Consider the following 13,149-nt stretch of genomic DNA (forward strand, 5'->3'; position numbering starts at 1 on the left):
GGCAATCTACTATTTCCTTCATCCATTAACGTGATCGTCCTTTGGTTCATGAGAGGCTGTTCAGGCCCCCTGGGGTACTACTGATCTGTAGGTTGACATTGGTGTTACACCTGACTCACAACCAATTTATCCGTCCATTTAAGAACCCTGTATCGATCAATGGAGATAGGTAGTTGTATATCCTTACATGTAAGGCCTCCCACCAGTAGTCTGTAGGTTGATTACCTGTTTGAAGAAAGAGTTTCATCGCGTCATTTGAGGATTGAACATTATCAGAAGATAATTGATCATAAATCCTTGCAAAAAGCCCGTATTCATAAACTTCGTGATTATAAATCCAACTACCTACCCAAAGTCGGAACATTTGATGCGTGAGCTTCGTGAATTCCCCATTGAAGATTGTCTACACTGTTGCAACAAGCTATAGCATCCAGCCCGCCCAAATCGGCTGTCTTCTTCACTCTTGCAAACGTAAGTGATAATATGTTTATCAGCCTCGGTGGGAGCTGCATACTTGCCGCAACCTATACCTTTGGCATCGGTTTGCACCAAACAATCTTTCGACACGGGGAGTGGGACCTGCATTCGTTCAAGATACTAGTCGCCTTCAGTGTTGCCCCGGTATTCTTGGGGACGTTTCTCCAAAGTTTCCACCTTCCCCCAAGGGGGACAACGACCTGGGAAAGTCTTGAATATTCGTCTATGCTAGTCTTCATCGCAATTTGTGGTATATTTTCGAGTATTTCAGTCTACCGGGGTTGGTTTCACAGACTGAACAAATTCCCTGGTCCTTTTTTGGCTCGATTTTCAACCTTCTACATGACATTTGTCAACATAGCAGAAGCTAGAGGCTTCAAAACTACTCAAGCACTTCACTCCAAGTATGGAGATATTGTCAGAGTCGGTCCCAGGGAGCTGTCTGTTGCAAATCCAGAAGCTTTCCGTGCGATTCACCTATCATCGTCCTGTGGAAGAGGACCGTAAGTATAGTGACGCTCTTCAAATGCGAAATTCATTATTTTGATTATTAGCTTACTAATTGACCTTTTTGAGCTATAGATGGTACAATGTGACTGCTCCTATGATTTCCTTGCAAATGGAGCGTGATGTGAAAAGACACGGGGAGAGACGCAGAGCTTGGGATAAGGCATTTGATAATCGGGGTAAGCCAGATTTCCAAACCCACAAGAAGAACAACACAAGTTAGAGCTATGCTAATTCCGATGCGACTGTCAGCCCTAGGCGATTATATGACTCGTGTAAACGCTCACACCGAAAAGTTCTGTGCCGCAATAGAGGACAGTGTGAAGAACAACACCTCAATCAACGTGACCAAATGGATACATCTCTACAGTTTTGATATCATGGGGGACCTAGCCTTTGGAAGCAGCTTTGACATGCTTCAGAGCGGCACCTTCCATTACTTTTTCAACTTGGCGCACAAGACTCTGGAACTTATTGCTATATTTAGCCGACTCGTCTGGCTATTTCCCGTGGTCAAGGCGGTTCCATTCCTCAGTAACGACTACAAGTCGTTTCATAAGTGGGTCGGTTCTCACGTTCGAAGGCGCATTGCAGTTCCACCGCCCGTAAGGGATATTTTCTCATGGATCCTTAACGACTATCAGCGAATGCAAAAGCCTTCATGGCAGGATACCGAGAATCTTTACGGCGACGCATCGCTCATTGTCATTGCGGGAAGTGATACTGTCGCGGGCACTTTGATCTGTCTTTTGTATCATTTGGCTTCTAGCCCAGATGTATGCAAGAAGCTAAGGGACGAATTGCATTCCTGTGCAGAGGAAAGAGCCGATACGGAATTGAGGCCCGACGAGCTTGCTAAGCTTCCTTATTTACAGGCTTGTATCGATGAAACTCTCCGTCTTTGGCCAGCTGTCGTGGATGGGCTGCAACGAGAGACGCCCCCTGAAGGTCTGACAATTGGCACCGAGAAAAAGAGCACTTGGATTCCTGGAAATGTGATTATCAAAACGCCTTCATATACTCTCTGTCGAGATCCACGAGCGTTTTCTCGTCCTGATGAGTTTGTACCTGAGCGCTGGACAACCCAACCAGAGCTCATACTCGATGCATCTGTCTACGCACCTTTCTCTCTTGGGCGTTTCTCCTGTGTTGGTAAGCGGCTAGCGATAATGATGATGAGGCGATTCATCAGTTCCATAATCCTGCGCTATGAACTGGAGAGTCTGTTCAAGTCAGCTCAAGGCGCCTTCGAACGGCAGGTGAAAGAGTATTTTACTCTAACTCCTCCTGACTTGGAAATCCGTTTCATCAAGGGACAAAAGAGATGATGAGTACAATATTGAATTCCAGAGGCTAAATAAAAAAGAGGTGCATCATATAGGTTCTCTGAGGCACGGCGGGGAATAAACAACCTGATTCTGGGAGCAAGGCACAACTGATGAGTTAGACAAGAATAGACTGAGGTGCTAAGCGTCATCTGTTCTAGTGAGCTATCTGCTGGTAATCACACGATTATTTGTGAGGTAGAATGTCCTTCACAAACCGGGGTAAGCCTTGGAATACCTGTGGGTCTGTGGATTCATTAGTAAAGATACCTACGGATACCATAAGCTCAGCGACCTCATCAGCGCCTCTCCTTTGTTTGAAACTACCTGCCGCTCTCTTCCCAATGGCTGCACGGAGATCTTCGTACGTGACAAGCGTAGGAAGCCTGAAAGTGTTGCTATGTAAAAGGTGTATATGGGACATCGTTTTTCTGCCTCTTTGTCTGATCTGGCGAAGCAGGGTAAAGTAATTTGTGGCATTTAGTTCTTTCGCGGGGATCTCGGAAACGAATATATATATATTATGGAAAAAGCCCGCAGTAATTGGAGAAATGTAAGTCAAGCTGGATACACGACGATTACTACAACGCCTACAAGGCTCCATGATCTATCGTCAGCCCCTAATTCCTGGCAATATGCGAGAAGGGAGTCAAGTTGGCTTCAATCTGCTGGATGCCAGGAGAGACCTACCGACTTCCGTCAGAGATTAACGGCATAGAGATCACTACTTGTCCTTCATTAGTCGAGGCCATCCGAAAGCATCAGGACCCAGCCCGAGGCGTGCATACTATTTCATGTGCACTGTCGCTTCCTAATCATACGCCAATCCCACAATATATTCTAGAGGCCTCCAAGACCAAATCGCTTAGTCTGTTTCCCTCACTGGCACATAGCGCGTGCCATCGACATCATCGGCCAATGTTGATTCAGTTGCTGTCTGCCGAGGCTCGTTTGTACCTCCTTCTCCGCACGCATCAGTTGGGGAAGAAGAGCCTTCGGGTGGGTAGAATCTCCTCGCAGTTCCCAGTAAGCACTTGCGCTGGGTGGGTGTCCGTAAAAGGAACCGGGCCTATTCACAGCAACTATTGGAAAGTACTTCTTGTGGCAGTCCAGCGACGGGAATCCGACTCCTTTTTGGTCTTGTCGCGTGAACGTCTGGGGATAGCCGCAAGCTGCACATTCAGCAAGAATATCCGCTGGACTTAGACGTCAGGGTCAATTGCTTCCCGCCGTTAATCTGCATCAGGCTCACCTACGTGATGGCTCCGCGCGTCCCCATCGGCCATCTTTGTATGTGTCCTGCCACCCCCTACTCCAGTGACTGCATCAGGCCTGGCTCCCAGCCCCAGTGGTCTGGGAGGGATGATCTGGGTATTATTCCATTCATCTCATTACAGTGCATCTGACTGTGCTAGTTATAGAGTCCTAATCCCCTGGAGTAATAAGGAAACTAGTATATACCTATTAGGATTAGCTCTGCTGAGTAGTTTTGCCAGAGGCACCACTCCCTACTAATGCTATACTACTTTGCTAGCTATAGAATCCAGGGAATCACTAATAACTAGTTAATTATATCCCTCTCCGCTCTGTACAGGAATATATAAAGGAAAGGCATATAAACCTTTATTAAATATATACTTAAACTTCTGAATATTAGCCAGGGTCTCTTTAACTACTTATAATTCCTTTTTATTGTTACTAGGGTCTAGCCAGGGAGTAAGAAATCCCCAAGGTCTACTAGAACAGAGAAGTTTATAATATCCTTATGCAGCTCTATCTAAGTATCCCTAATAGTAAGTTATATTACAGAGTATATACATTCTGGGATAGGCCTGGCCTAGAGCATAATATCTATCTATAATTTTCAAGACCCATCCACCTTTGGTTAATGAGTAAAGAGTTTCTCTACTCACTTAGATAGCTATATACTTATTAATGCTTCACCTCTGTGCAGAGTAACACTACCACCCTATCTTAATATAGATAAGTACCTCTTTAATTCCCATAATATCACGTTAAGAGAGGAACTTACATGTATAATTAACTATAGCTCACTCTCATAATAGCAAATTGTAAAATTCACCTCTTCATATAAGGTTGTCACTAAAGAATTCAAGATACTTCCTCATTAATGCCCAGATTCAATGTTCTTATAGGACATTTTATTCTAGGCTATAAAATCAGTTTAGAGGGACCTTAGAGATATCATGGAACTCTCCTGAACTCTTTATAGGGGAAAGCTGGAGAGAATAAGAGGGTCAGCATATTAGCTGCGCGAGCGGCCCAGAGATGAAAAAGAAGCAACCATAAGCTAGTATTATTTAGGAAATACGCCACTAAGGATTGCCCGACTGGGTAATCGGGCTTATTCGCCTGGGTCATTCGTTCGTTAATTTCTGGTCACTTAAGGCGTGTTCCCCACCTGCTCAACTGCGCTCAATTGTGCTGATTTGTCAAAAGACCATTTTGAGGTTGATATTCTGAAACCTTGATGTCGGCAAGACAGATGGATGGTGGGGAGGCAGTCTGGCAGGAGGCGACCAATTACTGGGGTCTGACTCCGAGGCAGCTATGGGGAGATCAGGTAGTATATGCGAATATTGAATTAATGTAGGCTATACATAGAGAGCTGTACATAACCCATGAAAATAGTAATTAATATCGTTTGATTTCTATTACTACTTAAATGTTGCGCAGAGTAAAAGACTAGAACATGACTGGAAGTGGTGATTACTCACTTCAGTCCGTCGAAGGTCTTCGTGGAGCCTCATCCCGCAGACAGTAGCAAACGCGGTCTGAATAATATAGCAAAGGCACTGAGCGGCCGCAATATTGAAGAGTCTGAGGATAGTTTGTCAGGAGATGAAATTCCAATTGGACAGCCGACCTAGTGTGAGTTTTCTAATCAATCTGAGTCATACCCAGCCGGCAGCAATCCGTTCAAACGCCCTACCGCAGATCAGCCAGGCTTGCACTCATTAGGCCCCTTAGGTCCCTTTGATTTCTGCGCATCCTGTTATTCACTTGCTGCCTGTATCTCTTGTGTTGCTAGATAATCCTCAAAGAAGGAAGGCTGCTCAGATTCAATTTGAAATCCTGTCGTGCATATAAACATCATAAGACCAACTTGAGTTGCGTTATGCCCTTATAATCCGTTCCTCAGGTGGGTCGGGACTTGGATCCAGGTGCCGTTGCCCATCAGTGGGGTTAGGCGTAGACTATTACGATATAGAAGCTTATCCTTAAAGCCCAAGAAATGAACTTCAGAGAGCATGTACTAGCAATTGCAAATTATTCAAAGGCCACTCAGATTATCTCCAACAACTCTCGGACGACAAGACAAATCACCAGAATATAAATTAGCAATGGAATTGAATTTCGCCATTACACCTCTGCCAGGAAGTATCTTTCGAGACCTAGAAACCACCGATCAGGAAAAGAATCATTGCTTCGGGGTCCGAAAGACGTCGCCATCTTGATTATCTCCGCTGAGCCTGGGTGAAGATTCTCTGGATATCCGAAATGGCAGTTGTAGCGCAGGTGATGCAGTGCGAAGACTTATGCCATCATCAGTGAGCAGTCATCTCAAGTTGGAGCCAATCAAGACTAAAAACTTACCGAAAACGCGGCACCAACAGCGCCCTCGACGCATTTGAGGTCGGTGGATATATCACCGAAGTTGGTAATGACACCTTCACAGCTTGAAAGGATGGGCTCCAGCTCTTTGATACAGGCTGGGAATCAATTAGGCTACACAGTCCTATTATGTGTGTGATTTTGTGGCTCAAGATACCTGCAAGATCACAGTCCCCAGAGCTCAAAATGCCGGAAAGAAACGGGGTTGTGCTACCGCTGGATCCCGAGTTCTGGTGTCCTTCTTCAGGGCTCAAAGGGTAAGAGGCCATTGCCAGTGAGGCCAAAAGGAGACCGAGAATGGGCATATACATGATGAGAGGCTGCACACGAGCGAATTTCCAAATCGGTAGGACTTGTCAGGACGGAAGTGCTCTTCCAAGATAGAAGGGTTTAGATACGGAGGAAAAGTGTGAGTGAATGGCGACAAAACAAAGGAAGTAAGTGGGAAGAAGAATGACCGTTTTATGTCCCCTGATTATAATAAACATGACCCAGTGTGACTTGATCAGCACCCACCTATACTGATTCAGCCATTGTGTTCAAATCAGCAACATGTGAGAAAAGAGGGCAGCGGACAGTTCTGCACCAATCAATGTAAGATCATTTATCTCAAGTCCACCTTGATTAAAGTTCATTATGGACCTTCAGCATATTAGTTTTCTGGTTGATAATGTTAATGTGATGCAGGTCACCGTCCCTTCAGGGACACTGGGCGGATCTTCAGCGGAACAACTTGGACATTTTGAAAGGAGACATCACGTTCTGATGTAGTTCTATGCTACTGGTCTCGAATATCTGCTAGCTCTTCTGATCATGGTAGCTAACTATACTACTGTACCATAACTGCTTCTGAGTAGGTCAATGTTACGAAACTCAAGGTCTTCAGGGTCAGTTGGAGCGGTGAGGAGGACTTGTATTGAGAGACATTTCGACCAACGAATAGAGTTACTTCCTTGAATCTCAAGAGCCGACACTGACATAGACAAGAGGATCCCTGAAGAATAATCCTTGGTATGAACCAAGTATTTCAAATCAAAACCCTTCTCAAACGGTACGATTACGGAAATGGGTACGGACACAGCAGCTTTTACTAGCCGCACAATAAATTATGTAGACCAGCATCTCATAATCAATTTAATCTGCCTCAAACAGGGGGCTAACTCGCCTCGGCACCTCAATGGTGACGGACCAGGTTGACAGAAATCCGGCTCTACCAACAAGAAGCTACCAATTTGATCCACGCGTGAACTACCCATAAAATAGCAAATTTGAAACCCACTAACGGTAAAACTAGGATTGTTAGGTACGGGCGGTTCGAAGCCGGGAAGCGAAGTCCGTAATAATGTTAGGAAGGAACGGCATCTTGTCGCTATCTGATTGTAGCCGAGGTCTAAAGCTCGGGTCGTTTTGGGGCCTATCAATAATGAGATCCGATGTGGCGGTTGGGCGGGCCGGATTACCTCCACAAGCCCCACATCACATGAGATATGGCAAGACCTAGAGGTCTCTTTGTGTATCCTGCGAGCAGCAAACCTGAAACTCACGTTCAAGGTCGAGTCAGACCAAGGCCGCTCTAAATTTCAGGCTTGGATTAAAGAATGGCGACTACCGTCCTCGCCCCGGTACCGTCCGCCACGGCATTCTTTGAGGTAGATGAGTCAAACAGCCACCCGCGAGCACCTCGGCCATCAAAAAGTTCTCGACCTGATACAACTCCCGAGAGCCTCCTGCATCTTGGACAGACCCTTGGTAACGAGTTTTACGGGCTCAAGATGTCTGCTTTCCTGAGCTAGGGCGATCACTCCCATTGCTACCCTCACGGGTACCACATTCATGGGCAGTATGAGTGGCGGTTTATTGACTATTGGTCTACCCTAAATCGCAGCAGGTTTGAACCTTCCGGACAATCTGCTGCTTTGGTAAGTAAAAAGCTACTTCTTGGGCCGCGATGGGTCATTCATTACATGAAACGCCCTGACATGAGGAAATTGGATTTCGAAGGCCTGTCTCGGTCTACAATTTTGGGCTGAGCTAATCCATAATAGCCTTGCAAATGGATGCTGTCTGCTACTGGCTGGCTTGGTGGCAGATTTTATGGGTAACTGACTCACATGCACCTAATGGGTTAATCCATATCCATGTAGATCTATCCATGTAGATCAGGCGGGTTCAACCCATATCCACATGGGTTGGATCAGGCCCTATCCGTGCCTTACGCTCACCCTCACCGCTTCCGCGTTGAGGGTGCACCACACCGTAACTTCCAACCACACTGTAACTTCCAATTTCATGATATTTGAAGCTATTCGCAACGCATTGGCTAGCTATCTAAAAAATAAATATCACTATTTACTTCAGCTGCTCTTGCTACTTTGATTAATATATTACTTTCCTTCCTAGGCTCTGGTAGTGGTTGGTTACCATGTACCTTCTCCCATTACTTATATAATTATCTCTTCTCTATAGTAGCATCTTTAGCCTTCCTCTTAGCAATAGACTGATTTGCATCTTAAATCTATAGTATACCATTCTAGCTAAGTAGCTTAACCTGCTGCTTAGTATATTAATGCTATAGAGGGGCCTGCACAGCCCTAATTTAACTAATAGTTTTATTTACTATAGCCAGGTGCTTAGTAGTGATTTGGTTATATTTAAATATATATTTAAGATTCTGCTGTAGCTTCAGTGTAAGGATATCTATATATTTAGATAGCTTTATCTATTAGCTTTAGAATAGGAAGATTCATAGAGTCTTATATCTTTACCTAGTTCCTTTTAAGCACCTAAATTATCCTTAGTAGTAAGATATTAATACTAGAAGAAGATAGCAGATGGGAATGTACTTAAGAAGGTGTAGAAGGAATTATCTTATCTAGATTAGATACATAGATATCCAGAATTTATTTGTATGCTTCAGCAGTAAGTTTGTTAACTATCTTACTACTATTAACTAGCTAGATACTATGATCTTTAAAGGCCTCATGGATGATCTGTTAGTTAAAAGCCTTCTCCTATACTAGTCTAATCATCCATAAGAATTCTAACTTCCCTACTGGCTTACTAGCCTAGTAAGATAGCTTATTATTTATATAGTAGAAGTATTACTTATAGCTTAAGAATGGCTTGCTATCTAATAGCTAGTAAAGATGTATTATATAAGGAAGGAATCTAAAGAGAATGATGCTATTATCTTCGCAGATATATAAGAATTTAATGGTGAGGTGGGAGCCATGACCATTAAATATAAGTATCTATTTCTCCCCTTCTTTGTACACTCATTCGTCGCCTTAATAAAGCTTTAAAGCCATTAAATAGCTAGTTCATCTAATATCTAGCTATTATGAGATATCACTATTATAGTATCTAGTAGTAAGGCCTTGCTCTTATTAAACCAGGTTTCTATAAAGATTCTATTACCTTTAGGAAGCAAGAATAGTTAGAAGGGATAAAAATATTTAAGAGAATTATTTAAAAGAATAGGTAGGAATATACCTGTAAAGATAAACTATAGATCTATCTACTAAAAAACCCTGACCTCAGTGTCATGATCGCCTTGGGTGGCTGGACTTTCACTGACCCAGGGAAATGGCAAAGCGTCTTCACAAAGATGGTGTCCACCTCCGGGTCAAGGCAGAAATTCATCGAGAACGTCCTAGGCTTTCTCGCCCAGTATGGGTTCGACGGCGTTGACTTCGACTGGGAGTACCCCGGTGCAGATGACCGTGGCGGGAAGGAGGGCGATGGGAAAAACTATACCAAGCTATTGCAGGAGCTTCGAGCGGCCATCAACACTGCTGGCAAAGACTACCTGGTAACCTTCACAGCACCGACTTCATACTGGTATCTGCAACATTTCGACCTGGAAAATATGAGCCAGTATGCGGACTGGATCAATCTCATGGCCTATGATCTTCACGGGGTCTGGGACTCCAACAACCCGATTGGCAGCACGCTTCTCGCTCATACTAATATAACAGAAATTGATCTAGCTCTCGATCTCGTGAGTCATTCAAATTGAACCTTCTGTTGCCCTACTGATCCTGGATTAACTACGAAATCTGTAGTTTTAGCGCAGGAACATCCCGCCCCGGGACATTGTCCTCGGTATGGCCTTCTAAGGACGATCGCTCAAGCTCAGGTATAGTTCATGTTGGAAGCCTGGCTGCCCATTCACAGTGGCAGGTGATGAGGGAGATTGCACCCAGACAGCGGGTATACTTTCCTATAAAGGTTTAATCCTTCCACAAGAGTCCTATCAAGTGCGTGACACTAATAGGACGGCGATCCCCAGAGATCAAGGACATCATCCAGTCAACTAATGCTAAGCCCTACCACAACAAGGATGCTGCCGTCAATTATCTAGTCTACGGCCAGAATAATTGGGTCTCCTATGATGATAACAATACATTCCAAGCCAAGATTGATTTTGCCAATAAACGTGGGCTGAGTGGTTTGATGATCTGGGCTATTGATTTGGATGACTCCACACGATCTGCCCTGAGCGCGCTGACCGGAAACCCAGTAGAAGGTGCTAACCCCTTGGCCCTTGCAGACCTGGCGGGATCCTCGACCGTAGGCCACTCGACTAGTGACTCGTCCCAGTGTCGGGTAACCGACTGCGGTGGCTTTTGTAATCAGGCGGAAACTGCTGTTGGCAGAGTCAAATCCCTCTATGGTAAAGATGCGTGAGTACAGCATATCCTGTAACTATTGAAACTAAGCCCTGTAACTGACTCTTCACAGATGCAGTGGAGATGAAACTAATTCACGTTGGGTCTGCTGTCCAGCATGGACGAGTATCACCAAAGACCAGTGCTATTGGAATGCTGGCGGTGGCGTCGTGAAGACTGATTGCTCCAGCCAATGTAAAACTGGCGACATTCAGATGTTTTCTGACTCCTGGGGGTGGAAGGGCGACCTGCACTTCAGGTCATATGGTTATAGATGTCTCCAGTAAGACCTCCTGTACTACAGATGCAAATGGAACTCAGATCAGTCACTGATTCAACCAAAATAGAGGCAGTAAAGTCTTCTGTTGCAACGTTGGGAATATGCAACAGTACCTGGACATTTACACATAGACTGAATGCGGAGGTTCGTGCCCAAGCAACAAACAGAACCTACTAACTATCGACTCTGGCGGCCCCAAGGGTGCGGGTAAACAGTGCGATGACTACAATCCCAATGATATCATAACAAACCCCACAGGCTACAGTAATGATGACTATAATCCCAAAAAGGGATCTAAAGCTCATCAGAAGCTATGCTATCCCAAAAAAAAACTTCATTCAAGAACTATTGTTAGAAGAGCAGCAAGGTTTGCTCGCAATATTGCGACAACAGAGAGATTACCCTAGATCTAGATCCACAGGGCAAAGGAGGCCACTACTATAACAATGGTACATAACTTTTTATAACTCCCATCAATAATACCTTTCTCATCCACCCTTTACAGGACAGCAGGAGATTTTCTACTGTAATGCACCTGGAAGGGCAAACCAGCCCTTTCTACCTATAGACTTTAACAAGATATTTCCGCCTAAATATCTTCCCTCTGCGGACGCCCAACCTCAGTTTGAATTGATTAATTTCGGTGGCGCCACCAGTATAGGGGATGCTCATCCCAATCTCACTAGTATAGCCTTCTTCCTCATGGCTAGTTCTAGTACAGTGGTGTCCTCTATATCTAAAAGGGACAATCCTGGCTTGCATTTTCTCGACTGCCCTGGAGATATTCTTAATACACCTGTTAAGACCGCGCACACTACTAGGGTGATTTACGTGGACCAAGATATAGAAGAGTACCTTCAAAGTACAGGAGAATGGTATTAAAGGGACTATCATACACATGCCTCAAGAGTACAGAGGGGGCAGTTATATCAGGGCCATGTCTCTGCAGCCATCGCATAACCAGTCTATCCCCGCCCACCTGGCCTTGAAGAATCCACATCTGCAGTGTATGACTTCCGCTTCAACTACAATATGCCCCTGGTCCGCAGAGATGCCGGCACAATCTCTATTCGCATGGATTACTCTAATATTACCAGGTACTGGAATGCAGTCATTAACTCAGCAGGTACAACCTCAGGGGGCACAGGCTTAAAGCATGACCCCAAAGAACTTGTTGAACAGTTTTATTCAGACAACAAGCACAACTAGTTTGGCAAATTCAATACTCTAAGTCCAGATTCAAAGGGTTTCAGTGACCTCTCAAGCAATACAACTATCAACCACCTCATGTACTATAACACTGAAATATATCCAACTTCAGACAGCCAGTAAGATGAAGGGATTGCTGCAACAATAGAGGGCACCCTTAACATCAGTCTCTACTACAGTTTCTCAATGATTGCGACGTGGGACCCAAGTAGTACAGTCAAAGTCCATAAAGCAGCCGGATTTCTGAATGTTAATAGCTCAACATCTACCACATTCACCATCACTAGGATTGGCACACTGGACTCTTCAAAGAAGAATGGTGAGACCATTACCAAGTCATCTAGAAAAAGAACTTTAGCAGGTCATTCACTTTATCATGGCTGGGCCTCCTTCATCAGCTACATAGAACAAGCCATCCAGCTCAAGACTATGGGCAAAACCAGCTAAGCTGTTTCCTTCAATAGATACATAGAGTCAAAGGCTGTAGCATAAGATCTGCGCTCCCTCATATAGGGCAAGATTCACTAATAAAACACAGTAAATAGGGAACAAAGGGATCAGTTTCAAACATATACTTTCCAAGTACTCTATCTGGGATAACAGCACCGGCACTACAAGTCAGCTAGAGAAACAGCATAACCCCTGTCGGCGATAACACTCCATTATCTGACATTAGTCTTGCTCTCAATATTACATTGGGGCTCAAGGTAACATTAGTGTTTTCCAGACCTTGGTCATCAGCGGTGGACGGGCATATGCCCGACATCTCTGTCAAGCAGAGTCTTGCTGCTCACTTTGAGTTTTCAGGCGCCGGAAATCAAGTTTGCCTGACTCCTAGCATATTCCAGACTCAATATGCTCTCCTTGCCGACGGTGAGTATGTTAGTTAGGGTGCGAATTCACTGAATCAGTACATCACCAAAGGTTCTCAAATGGATCAGCAATGCTTCGCACGTAGCTCAAACAGCCTAGCTTCTCACTCAAGCTCAGATCTTGTTTTACTTGAAAATATGGAAAGTCATGAGAAGGAAGAAACGGACGAGAA

General features: G+C 44.6%; 3 protein-coding genes across 3 annotated transcripts; 2 read left to right on the forward strand and 1 right to left on the reverse strand.

Moving 5' to 3' along the window:
• Positions 1–819: 819 nt before the first annotated feature.
• Positions 820–2,312, forward strand: Asppvi_001749 (cytochrome P450; the record flags this gene model as incomplete). Its single annotated transcript, XM_043298041.1, has 3 exons — positions 820–980; positions 1,060–1,163; positions 1,237–2,312. 3 exons carry the CDS (start codon positions 820–822, stop codon positions 2,310–2,312), a joined length of 1,341 nt encoding a protein of 446 aa, XP_043153976.1.
• Positions 2,313–5,788: 3,476 nt separating this feature from the next.
• Positions 5,789–6,256, reverse strand: Asppvi_001750 (uncharacterized protein; the record flags this gene model as incomplete). Its single annotated transcript, XM_043298042.1, has 3 exons — positions 5,789–5,866; positions 5,928–6,043; positions 6,103–6,256. 3 exons carry the CDS (start codon positions 6,254–6,256, stop codon positions 5,789–5,791), a joined length of 348 nt encoding a protein of 115 aa, XP_043153977.1.
• Positions 6,257–9,552: 3,296 nt separating this feature from the next.
• Positions 9,553–10,789, forward strand: Asppvi_001751 (glycoside hydrolase family 18 protein; the record flags this gene model as incomplete). The annotated part of the gene is made up of 5 exons (XM_043298043.1): positions 9,553–9,945; positions 10,016–10,049; positions 10,122–10,157; positions 10,222–10,620; positions 10,689–10,789. 5 exons carry the CDS (start codon positions 9,553–9,555, stop codon positions 10,787–10,789), a joined length of 963 nt encoding a protein of 320 aa, XP_043153978.1.
• Between the last annotated feature and the right edge of the window lie 2,360 nt (positions 10,790–13,149).

The sequence above is a fragment of the Aspergillus pseudoviridinutans genome (assembly GCF_018340605.1).
Source record: "Aspergillus pseudoviridinutans IFM 55266 DNA, scaffold_1, whole genome shotgun sequence".
Taxonomy (NCBI): domain Eukaryota; kingdom Fungi; phylum Ascomycota; class Eurotiomycetes; order Eurotiales; family Aspergillaceae; genus Aspergillus; species Aspergillus pseudoviridinutans.